Source organism: Mus caroli, chromosome 14 (assembly GCF_900094665.2).
Source record: "Mus caroli chromosome 14, CAROLI_EIJ_v1.1, whole genome shotgun sequence".
NCBI lineage: Eukaryota > Metazoa > Chordata > Mammalia > Rodentia > Muridae > Mus > Mus caroli.
The window spans coordinates 52,064,771-52,076,834 of NC_034583.1; the positions used below are offsets into that span (position 1 = coordinate 52,064,771).

Below are 12,064 nucleotides of genomic sequence, written 5' to 3' on the forward strand. Positions count from 1 at the left end.
CTGCCTCTGCCTCCTGAGTGCTGGGATTAAAGGTGTGCGCCACCACGCCTGGCTTCATCTACCTTTCTTATACTTCTCCGTAGTGACAGCGCTTACCGTGGTCTGGGCTTTCCCACATCAATCATTAATTAAGAAAGCCCCCCCCCCAACACACACACACACACACACACACACAGACTCTCCTACAGGCCTGTCTGATGGTAGCATTTTTAACAGTTAAGGTTTTCTCTTCCCAGATTGTGTTGAGTTGACTAAAAACTAACCAGGACGGATAAATGTAAGAGCCAACTTTGGTTTTTCTCATTTGTGAAACTGTCTGAAACACTGGGTTTGTCTTTAATTCTGTCTGTGGGATCAGGTCATGCTGATACTTGTAACGCACTTGGGTAGTTCTCTTTGGTCCTTTGATTGGCACTCCTGTGTACCCAGAGGCTACTCTGCCTGATCCTCCAAGTCCCAGGCTCTTCCTTCCTGCACTTTCATCTTCAACAGTCACATGACAGACAAAATCACCAAACCATTTAGCTCCACAAGATTTTTTTGAGGAAAAACCAAGATGTTTGTATCTCTCTCTCTCTCGTTGCCACAGTCACCATTTGAGGTGCACGAATGGTATGGGGCGGGCAGTTGGCACAGGGTGTATATTGAGTAGCTCTGTTCCGAGGATGCAGCCAGGTCACACTTATGCTGGCAGGTTATAGAGTTGAAGTGAACCACTTCAAAGACACAGGATGGTCACACTTAACCTGTGTAGGTTGGCTCTGAGTAAATGGTTTTACCCTCTGACGGTTACAGCCATTTAATTTAAAACAAGCAGCCATGTAATTATAGAAATGTTTTGGATATTAAAAGAAAATTGTGTAATGATTGAAAACGATGCTTAAAGATTTTCCAACATACGGGCTCTGCTTCAAGAAACCTGGAACCCAGGGAGGGCCCTGCCCTGCCCTGCTGTCCAATCAAATACACATGCTTATGGTACCTGCCTGCATCTGGAAGGGGCAATGCAGAAGATGCTACTGTGAGACCAGGATGCTCGCACTAACTGCACAGCTGGACAAGCACAGTAGCTGCTTTCATCCGTGAGAGTTGTTTTACTGTAAAGAAGAAAATGGTGCTTCAAGTTGTACAATTAAAGGCATCATGGTGTAATTTTCTGTCCCTGTTTTCTCAAGATGGGGCTATTAAAATCTGAACCGGAAAGAGTAGAAACACTTTATTTAATCTGAAGCTCAAAATGAAAATACTATTATTGCTTTCAGCCACACCAGCCTAGTTAGTAGACTCCGTATATTGGGAGCAGTTTTTACTTACCTGTGCCTCACACCGTGTACAGCGCATGTGGAATGACTTCATTCCTGTCTGTAGACCATGAACCATCCCTGCAATCCCAGGTCTCTTCTCACTGCTGACTGCAGCCACCTCAGACATTACCCAGTGACTGTTCTTTGCCGCTCACATTGGCCCGTGGTTGTCCATACGGTCTTGTTCCTTCTGTGCCCAGTTGGGCTCCCCTTCTGGTCCCCTGCTGCTCTACTTCAGAGCCTTAAATTGTCCTCCTGAGACCTCTTCTAGCCTCACCCTGTATCCTGGACAAATTAGTACACAACAGATGCTTTTGTAGGTTTCCAGTATTGTGCTTCTCCTCTAAAAGGCACAAGTTTCAAACTAAGTCTTCTTTTAGTAATTTGTTTAATTGTTTCTTTTTATTTTTTTTAAGAATATAATATAATTACATCATACCCCCTTCCTTTTCTCCCTCCAAACCTTCCCATATACTCTCCTTGCTCTCTTACAAATCCATGGCGTCTTTTTTTCCCACTGTTGTTACATACATATATGCATATGCATATATTTCTAAATATAACCAGTTTGATCTGTATAATGTTACTTGTATGTATGTTTTCAAGGCTGGCCATTTGGTATTGGGTAATTGTAAAAATTTTCAGGCATCTATTAGGTTCTATTGAATTAATTTAACACTAGTATAATCTGAATTGCTATCCAGTTACAGAAGAGAACTATCACTCTAGAATGTTCCCTCAGACCCTGTTCCCAAGGCTACTGCTAAGGCACCTGTACGACTCTCTTTCTCTCCAGACCCATTCTGAAGTTCACAGATGCAGAATCCATCAGTGTGTCTTATTTGTGGGGCATCTTTTGGGTACCCCCTTGGGACCGTCAGAATTTCTATGGATCTGAGTTGTCTTCCCTTCTGATGATGAGAGACATCTGGAGGGACTCAGATACAAGACTGCTACAAGAATTAACACCTCAGTGGGGTTGAAGTGTATAGAATGTGCTTACAATTCAACCTACTTAACTTTAAATTATCCTGGTCAATAACAATTCAAAAATTCAATCTGGTAATTACAAGGGACAGTAATCTCTACAGGAACAGAATTCCTGGGAAATGCATTTGGGCCTAAGTTACTCAGCCAGGTGCGGCTTAAAGAGTGCAATGCTTTAAAGTCACGAACAGCTCAGGTCATAGACGCCCTGTGACTTTAATGAATTGTCCTCTCATGGTGGGACTGTAGAGCCAACCTCTGGTTTTAGAAGTCAGTGTCCCCCAGTGCGAAGGTGGCTCTTTGTCCTGCCCCTGGTGTCTCAGGGTGCTAACGTGAGTGTCTTGATGCTCTGGTTACAGGCATGCTGCAGAAGTGTCCTTCCATCGATGACTTTGTGGATGCCCTCGTGTCTGACATGAATCTGGACTTTGAAACGTTCTTCCTGGATTCTAAATAGCAGCAGCATGGCTCACGTGGATAAGAACCTTGTCACCAGATCCTCCAGCTATGAAAGCTGACTTCAGCTTCATCGGTCACTGTGGAAACATTTTCTGACAAGCCTTAAATTGACAGGACTCGGAATAAATAGTATGTTCTAATTGCACTGTGTCTCACCTGCTTGGCAGTTTTAAGGATTTTTAGTGGATCTGTGAAACGCAGAAGTTTCTAATTATAGAGTACCACCCTTCCCTGTGTGGTGGCTGTGTCCAGACTGCAGCCATTCTGTTGATCTCTTAATTGAATGCATTAGAAACTCCATGGAATGCTAAATTGTTGCAAGTTAGGACAATTTGAAGAGTTCTCAAAAAGATCACACCTATCTTTTAAAGGAACACTAACATTTCTTAAGACCTCTATCCTAGTCTCTTGGATTGTCAGCTACAGTAACTGAGAATCCAATCCCAAGTATTGCTACTGATATAAACAGTCTTTCCAGGGTATTTAGACTCTACACAGATGGGTGCAGACCAGGGAGGATTTGAATGCAGGCTTTGCTGTCTTGACTGTGAAGATAACGTTAGTGAGACATACGAAGGTCAAGACGTGAATACATAAGGAAACAAACAGGTTCAAGCCTTGTTTGTCATTTCCCAGAAGCCACTGCTTTCCATTGGCAGCTCTGGAGTTGCTACATCATGACGAAAGGAGTCATTGCATGGACTTAGGTGGTTTTCCTGCCATTAAAGTCAAGAATTACAACTTCTCACTCCAAAGTGGTATCTGGTAATGCCCTCTTCCTGCTTTCTGCTATGTGACCAGCCACAGCAGAGAGGAGGGTCTCCTAGCCTGGGACACACTCAGTGTCCCCATATTCTAGGAGTGTCCTATAAGCTCATGAGGCCCCAGAGATCTCCTCAGTGACCTGCTGTGCTGGGCCCCTTCGTGAACTACTGACCCATCTCACCCGCCATGTGCACATCTGACTCTGGATTCATGCAGAAGAGCGGTTGGCCCACTGAGGTGGGCTTCCCACAGCCAGGATGGTGTAGGGTTGTCTTTCTGAGCCTCCCAATCCAAGGCTCTCTCCACACTAACCCCGGGAAGCTCCTGGGAGCCTGTTTATAGAGTCTGCCAAGAGCAATCAAAGCAGGAGGAGTAGGGTTGGGTGCTGCTGGTGACTGAATGGGCTGCAATTCCAGCACCTGGCAGACGTGGAGCCACATCCCACCCTGTTTATTCTCCTTATCTGATTGGATAACAGAAGATCAGATCCTTGTAGGCTTGTACTCGCACATGCCAGCTCTGTTCTGGGAAATGTCCTGGGAGTCATCAACCTGCCAGCCAGCTGCAGGGCCATCAGAAGAGGTGTGTGACAGGCTCTATGGTGTCCCCAGGGTGCCAAGTCTCTGTGTCTTTATCAGTCTTGGTTTTAACAGAAGTGTGGGATAGTCAGGGGAATTTAGGCAGATTGGGGAGAGCCTCTTTAAGAGGCCTGCTTCTGGTTCCTGGAGCACTTGGCAACTGCTACAGCTGACAACTAACCACGGGACAAAAGAGCCTGTCCAAGGGAGGATGCTGGGAGGACCGATGGGAGGGAAGGGAAGGGATTTAGGAAAAGGGAAGGTCCTGGGGTCCCATAAAATGCCCCTTCCCCTACTCCACTTGGTTCTTGGGGCCCGTCGCTTTACTTTCTCGGTGCTTTGGTCTTTGCAAAGACCAAACTGTCCATCCCACAGACCATGCATTGGTACCTCCAGATAGTCATCCCTCACCCCGTAGCTATAGGGACTCAACTAGGAATCGATGACTACCATCTCCACACCGGGATGCTGTAACCGCCCAAGGTTGCTATAGCTGACTGAAAATCACGATGAAGGACTCCAGATTGGATGCATGCAGCAACCCCATGGAGTGAGATGATCCCGGGCTGGGATTAGCCTGTCTATGCCAGCAAATGAGTCACAGGCAACTGATGGTGAATCCTTCAGGTGTATATGTGTGGACAATTAATTTTTATTAAAAATAAATAAATAAAGCCAAAGGGAAATGTATATTTTAATGACCTAGGGTATTAATTTTTTTTGAAAGTCACACATGAAAGACTAGGAAAAGCACCAACACCCTAAGAATGTGATTTTATCCTTTTTCCTTTGTGTGGGATGTGTTTTAGTTTAGGTTTCTTTCTGTTTCAATTTGGACATGTAGAGGAATGACCGTCACTGTCTTATTCTGGAGGGAAGTCCCTGATAGTGCCCCCCCCCACACACACACACATATACAAATTAGGTATTAAAATATGGTTTTAAGAGTTTTAAAAATGGATTATCAGTGATTCAATTAAAATTAGAAAAGAACGGGGCTGGTGAGATGGCTCAGTGGGTAAGAGCACCCGACTGCTCTTCCAAAGGTCCAGAGTTCAAATCCCAGCAACCACATGGTGGCTCACAACCATCTACAACGAGATCTGGTGCCCTCTTCTGGAGTGTCTGAAGACAGCTACAGTGAGTGTACTTACATATAATAAATAAATCTTAAAAAAAAAATTAGAAAAGAACAACAACAAATATGTGAGAGACTTGCCTCTTGGTGACCCCAGGCCCTGTCAGCTGATAGTGGGTGGTAACCAGACAGCCCGTTTCTGTGTCGGTAGATGAACTGTGGGAGAATGACTCCAGAAAGAACCCACCAGTGAGGGGTCGAGATCATGTGCTTCCTGTTAGCAGCTTGTCCAGTATGCCACCATTGTCTAGGCCTCCCTGATAATTAAGATCACTCTGCCTGGCAGAGCTCTCCTCTGAGTCTTCTTCCTGACTCTGTAAGACACTCGTTTTCTCCTCCTCAGGTGACAGGCCTGAAAAGGTAATGTTTGGTGACGGATGATATTTCTGTGTGCTTGTCTAATTGATGAAGCATTTTCTATACCTGGCTGGGACCCACAGTTTCTGCCAGTGTCCAAAGCAGGTTGGATGGATCATGTCTAGTTTGAGAAAGGGTTCAAACGTTGAATCCCACAGTCCGTTTCAAAATCATATTATGTGGCGCCATGAAATTGAACCATCTTAAGATGAACCACTTTTAAACTGGGGCCATCTACACTTAAACCTTGACTTTAAAGAAGAATCTCTTCTCTTGAGTGTTCATTTCTTCTCAGCTGTTTCAAAGTCTGGGAAACGGAGCAGAAGGTGTGCAGGAGACCTTGTGAGAGAGACATGCCTGACCTTCGCACCTGACCTTCGCAAGGTCTCTCCTGCCCTCTGAGAATGAATCGGAGGGGAGCCTTCCGAATCAGCAGTCTTTGGCTTCCCTTCAGCAGCCTCCATGGTCACCAGTAGAAGCTTCAGTTGACAAAGCCAACTGGATTTTCTCCAAGGGGATAAATAGATGAATGCCAAAGAGGGCAGGCAGGACAGGAAGCTGGAGGGAGGAGCCTCTGGGCCACACTCTTACTGACTAGAAAGCAAAGAAGGCAAACTGTTGCTTCAGTGTCCCACTCCTGAATATTCCCTGGGTCCTTCTGAAACACAAGCCAGAGTGGAGTCTGAGTCTATCACTAAGCTTGGAAGTCAGGCCAAGTGGACCAAACGTTTTCAAGTGGAGATCAGAATTCGAAATTTTCCAAATGTGGTAAAACCAGGGTATCACTGCATAGCATCATTGCGTGAGCCATGCCAAATCCTGCTCTTCTGTCACTGTTCCTGGGTCCCATCCAGTTTGTCATGTTTTATCACTTCTTAAATGTGTCTCTTACTAGGTTATTTCTGGGTCCCATCTAATTTTGACATGTTTGGTTTTTAAGTAACTCATAAATCAACAAATAAAAAGAAAACTGCTTACCCACAGCCAAGGAGGCAGCTCTCACGATTGCAGGTCTGCAGCACAAATTGTCTTTGCCCTGTTTATGCCTGGGGGAGCGGGGGGGGGGGCATAACAGTGGCTTGGAGCAGCCAGGAGGATAGGGAGAAGAGAAAGCAGGATTGATATGAAGCTCTGAACCGACCTCCCAGTTACATGGCAGGCTTTCCTGGAACTCTTGAGTCATCTGAAATATTTGAGGTCAGATAGATGATTCCCCCAAACAATATAGTCTCCATAGGTCACTGGCTGGTGGCATTCAATTGTTGTCAAATCTAGGAAAAGAATGAAGCCAGACCCCAGTCTAAACTTGTGAGTTGAGGTTCCACCACAGCTTCTTAAGGTCTTACTGCTCCTTCTGCCCCACCCCCACCCCCCACTCTCCCTGTGACAATCTGCCAGACAGGGTCACTGAAAGCCCAGGCCCTCCTGAGCTCTCAGCCCCATGATTAATACACAGATTCCCCTGGACTTATTATGGGGATAGACCCCAATATCCCCATTGTAAGCTAAAATGGCTTCAGCAGACATGGCATTTAATGTACACCACCTACCCAGCATTTCCACTTAGCCTGGCTCACCTTAAATGCTCTCAGGATACTTCATCATCATCTAACAGAGAAGCTATTTTATAATATGGTCTTGAGTGTCTCGTGTAATTTATTGACGGCAGCACTGAAGTGAAGAACAGATGGGTGCCCTTCTACTCCATGAGGAGCTGAAGTAGAGTCAAATGATGGTAGGTGGGAGAATGATGTCCCCACATTGTCACTCACTCCTAAGAGCCAGTGTCTTTCTACAGCACTCAAGTCAGTTAAGGAGCTGACCATGTCTCATCTGCAGTAAAGTCCAGTTGTGTTTGTTAACACGGTGAGGGGCTTAGAGAGGAATTTACCCAAGACTTCCCATGTGCTAGCCTTCAACTCCCCCAAGCCCACAGCAAGCATCAGGGATGAGGAACGACTGTGGGGAGGGAGACCAGTAGTCCCAAATGGTTGGTGGGAATGTGTGGGCAGAGTGCTGCTGCTCAAATCTTGGGTGGAATTTCCTGACCCCGGATCACTTATTAACTCTTTTTAGGGGGGAAGTGGAGCCCTTCTTGCTTACGCTTCTCCTGTAAAGATTGAGGCCTCTAGACTATTGCTGGGAGATTGCCATCCTGAATTATCTTGGACATCCCAAGAACCCTTGCCCTGCTGGGGTGCCTTATTCCTGAATACCTCTTGACACAGTGACTTCTCTTTGGGGAAGCCTGCATGGAGTGAGGGGCAGTTACAAGAGATAGCTGAGGGAAGTCATATGACAGGTATCTTGACAGAGGCCAGGAATCACGAAAATGATTTTTCTTCCTCATGAACCTAGAACTCAGGTATGGGGACAAGAGCTCTTGTGGCTGCCAGGGGCTGCAGTTCCCCAGGCCTTGACAGCATCCACTTGAGCCCAGAGCATGTGTCCACCCTTCTCACAGCTCATCCAGAGTGGCTGTGGCCAAGCTTCCAGGTGGCAGAGCACCCAGGAATTGTCCTTGGGAGATCTGGACAGAGGTGTCTAGGTTTTTTGGAAAGTAGTTGATTTGTTCTGCCAGCCCCAGGTTAGGAGTACAACAGGCCTAATGAGTATGATAATACCTGGCCGTGGTGGAGTCCTATTCTGTGGACATTGGCGTGTCCCTCTGTTGTCAGTGACAAAGGAGTACTGCCCAGGGCTGCAAGGATAAACTGTCATTAAAGGCCCAGGGGACTCTGGCCTATAGGTTCTGATGGTACAAGAAGCTGTTATGGCTAAGAACACAGCACACCTAGGTCCTATCCAAACCCAGAAGTCTCCATGCAGAGGGTCCAGAAAGGACACAGTCATCCCCAGATGCTCTGACGTTACTTGCTGGGCTACCGCACACCCTGAGACCAGGTGGAAGCCTGCAGCTGGAGCCTAGGATGGAGAGGGCCTTGTTTTGAAGCTCTCCGCTTAATCTTCTGCCAGCTGGATGGAAGAGAGAAGAAAGCTTTTATGATGAGTGGAGAGACAGAGACAGAGAGCGAGCCTTCCAGGTCCCCTGGGAGCCACCGCTGAGATGTCAAGAATACAGGCCTGTGAGCACAGGAGCCCTGTTCACCAGGACTCCTGACCAAACTCCAGTCTCTGATTGACTGTATCCCTACCCCTCTGGGACCTACCTGGGATATTCTTAATCCTTATACCCTTAGTTATACAATGTGCAGTGCTTAGGAATGGGGAGTGCGCACACGCACACACACGCACACACACACACACACACACACTCATGAACACACTCATGTACATAAATGTGATTTTTTTTTTTTTTGAGGCAGTGTTCAAGTCTGCTTTCAGTTGCTGTGATAAACACCATGACCAAACACACATGGGGTGAGGGTGTTTCATCTTACAAACTCCCAATCACAATCCACCACTGAGGGAGGTCATGGCAAGAACCCAAGGCAGAGGAGCCCAGAGGCAGAAACTGTGGACGAGTACCATTTGTTTGCTTACTCACCGGCTTGTCCCAGCTAGCTTTCTTCTGTAGCCCAGGTTCACCTGCCGTGGGATAGTGCCACTCAGTGGGCCAGGGCCTCCTATAGCAATCAATCAAGACAACGGTCATAGAGAAGGCCACAGGCCAATCTGATGCAGGCAGTTCTTCAGTTCCCTCTTGCCATACCACCATAAGTTGTGTCAGGTTGTCAATCAAAACTTACCAGCACAAGTGGCCACACGTACCCCAAGTTGACTTCAAACTCCCTATGTAGCCAAGGACCAACAACCTTGAACTTCCAATGCTCCCGACTCTGCTCGTCAGTGCTGGGATTTCAGGCATGAGCCACCACATCTGTCCTGATGTGGTGCTGGGGCTCACACTCAGGGCTCCGTGCATGCTAGCTGGGCCACACCCAGCAGAGTTCTGCATACTATTAAGAAGCATTAGAACATATACACCAGTAGCTTCCGGTTTCTTTTTGAATGGTCCCAAGTTTCAGCTTAGGAAGAAGGGCCTTGGAACCAGACAGTAACTGACAGCCACACGTTAGGAAAGTGTTTAGCAACCCTGAGGAATCCACATGACATCGGGGAAGGCTATAATATGTGCACTTTACTGTAAGAAAAAAATTAGGCTATCAGTTGTGGACTGGAGTGTAGTTTAGTGTAGAGAGCTTGCTAGACACACTGGGCTCTGGGTTCTCTCCACCCAATAAAGGAAGTCAGTGGTTTCTTCTTTATGGAAGGAAGAGACCTGCTGAGACCTTGTGGCCAAAGTGTAGGGGTGGCATCCATGTTTGTCGCATGTGCCGTGACATCCAGGACTAGAGCCTAAAAAATGGCTGAAGACTTCTGTGATGGACTTCATGAGTCTTCTGGTGTCAGCTGCAAGTGACCAGGGTCTGACTTAAGGACAGCTGTGCAGGGCTGGGCTCCCTCCCCAGCACCACAAACAATAAAGCATCCACCCAGTTTGCTTTGATGGCTATTTTTACCATCTTGTGGTGACATATTTTTGTAGAACTCTTTTTTTTCCCCCTCAGCTGCCATAGTATTGTGCATCTTGTGAGCCAAATAATTAAACTGACATTTGTTTTTTGTTTGTTCTTTTGGCCACAAGTAAACATGCTTAAGCAACAGCTTCCTTCTGCTATTGAATTATGCAATCTGAAAATACCAGAGGGCTTTAATTTTAGTTTTGCAGACTATGTAATTGCAAAATACTTCCACATTCAATGAAGAAAAGTAATAGACTGTTAAGTGGGGGAATAGATGCAGAGAACTATTCCTCACTCTACTCTCCTTGTGTCCTTGGCTGGCCTCCTGCCTCCTGGTCCCACTTAAGTCAAAGGGAATTCCTCCAGGTGCACTGCACACAGGACAGAAGGGACAACCAACCCCTGGGGTTGAAGAAGTACAGTTGGCTCTCGGCATCAAGAAAGACTGTCACAGGTCTCAAGTGCTTGAGGTCCTATCATAAAAAGGAGCAGGGTCCACCTAGCCGCTAACACACAGTGCAGTGTCCGATGTGTGCAGATAACAGCCAGCACAATGCAAATGTAATGCAGATGTTTACCGTGGTGCCTGTGCACCCGTGCAGCGCAGAAACCAGTTCTTCATGAGTACTTCCATCTAGCTGATTGGGCCTGGGAATGTGAAACTCACACTGCTGAGACTGTACCTTTTCATGCTATACCAGGTTAACACAAACCCCGTGTCTTAGTCAGAGTTTCTATTCCTGCACAAACATCATGACCAAGAAGCAAGTTGGGGAGGAAAGGGTTTATTCGGCTTATACTTCCATACTGCTGTTCATCACCAAAGGAAGTCAGGACTGGAACTCAAGCAGGTCAGGAAGCAGGAGCTGATGCAGAGGCCATGGAGGGATGTTCTTTACTGGCTTGCCTCTCCTGGCTTGCTCAGCCTACTCTCTTATAGACCCCAAGACTACCAGCCCAGGGATGGTCCCACCCACAAGAGGCCTTTCCCCCTTGATCACTAATTGAGAAAATGCCTTACAGTTGGATCTCATGGAGGCATTTCCTCAACTGAAGCTCCTTTCTCTGTGATAACTCCAGCTGTGTCAAGTTGACACAAAAATAGCCAGTACACCCTGTAACCACCCTGGGAGGCAGGCAGTGTTTAAGGGACGTGTTCTGTTTTTATTTATATGCATGTTATCACATGCATGTAGTGCCCAGAGACCAGAAAAGGCTATGAGATCCCTCGGGACTGAAGTTACAGACATTTGTAAGACACCATGTGGGTACTGGGAACAGAACCTGGGTCCTTTAGAAGAGCAGACAGTGCTCTTAACCTCTGAGCTATCTCTCCAGCCTAAGTTACTACTTCTAACCCTGTTTTGTGGATGAGGAAGCTGGAGCCCAGAGAAGCCCAGGCATCTTTCAAGGGAGGACCATTTTGAAATCAGTGTGAGTCCTGCACCTGTGGATTTCAGCCCCGAGTTGAATTTCATGCCTAGAAATGTTCTGGCCTTCACCTTAGGACTCTTCTAGCTTCTTTGCTCTGTCTCAGTGGCCTAGGCCACCTGCTCCTGCATCCATACCAGAGTGGTTGTACTTCTTGTTTCCTTCTGGGATCAGAGACCTAGAAATCATCTCTCATTGCCATCACTGTCCCCGTGGCCTACTAAGGTGCTTACAAAGAGATAAAGAGGGAATGGAATCCATCAGGACCAACCTGTTGCAAACGGCTACCTGGTGCCTTCTGTCTCAGATGGTGAGGGCTTGTTCACATGGTCCAGGTTCTGCTTATTGAGGCTGGTGAAAGAACTCAGATATGTGACCTGGGGCCAGAAATATTCTTCTTTCTCTCTCTCTCTCTCTCTCTCTCTCTCTCTCTCTCTCTCTCTCTGCAAGTCACTTATAGCTGCTGCCTGGGGCTGTCATAGGTACAGCAGGCATCAGCCTGCCTCCTGGCAGTGACCTTGAGTGACCTTGGAGACTGGCAGGATTTACTCCTTTCCC

At 46.8% G+C, this 12,064-nt stretch overlaps 1 protein-coding gene across 1 annotated transcript in view; it reads left to right on the forward strand.

The window, feature by feature from the left end:
- Mipep (mitochondrial intermediate peptidase) overlaps positions 1-2,895 on the forward strand; it is a 107,528-nt gene extending 104,633 nt beyond the window's left edge. Inside the window, exon 19 of the mRNA XM_021181536.1 lies at positions 2,651-2,895. Coding sequence (XP_021037195.1) covers positions 2,651-2,748 — 98 coding nt within the window. The 3' untranslated portion in view covers positions 2,749-2,895. The remainder of the gene's footprint in view (positions 1-2,650) is intronic.
- Positions 2,896-12,064: the final 9,169 nt, after the last annotated feature.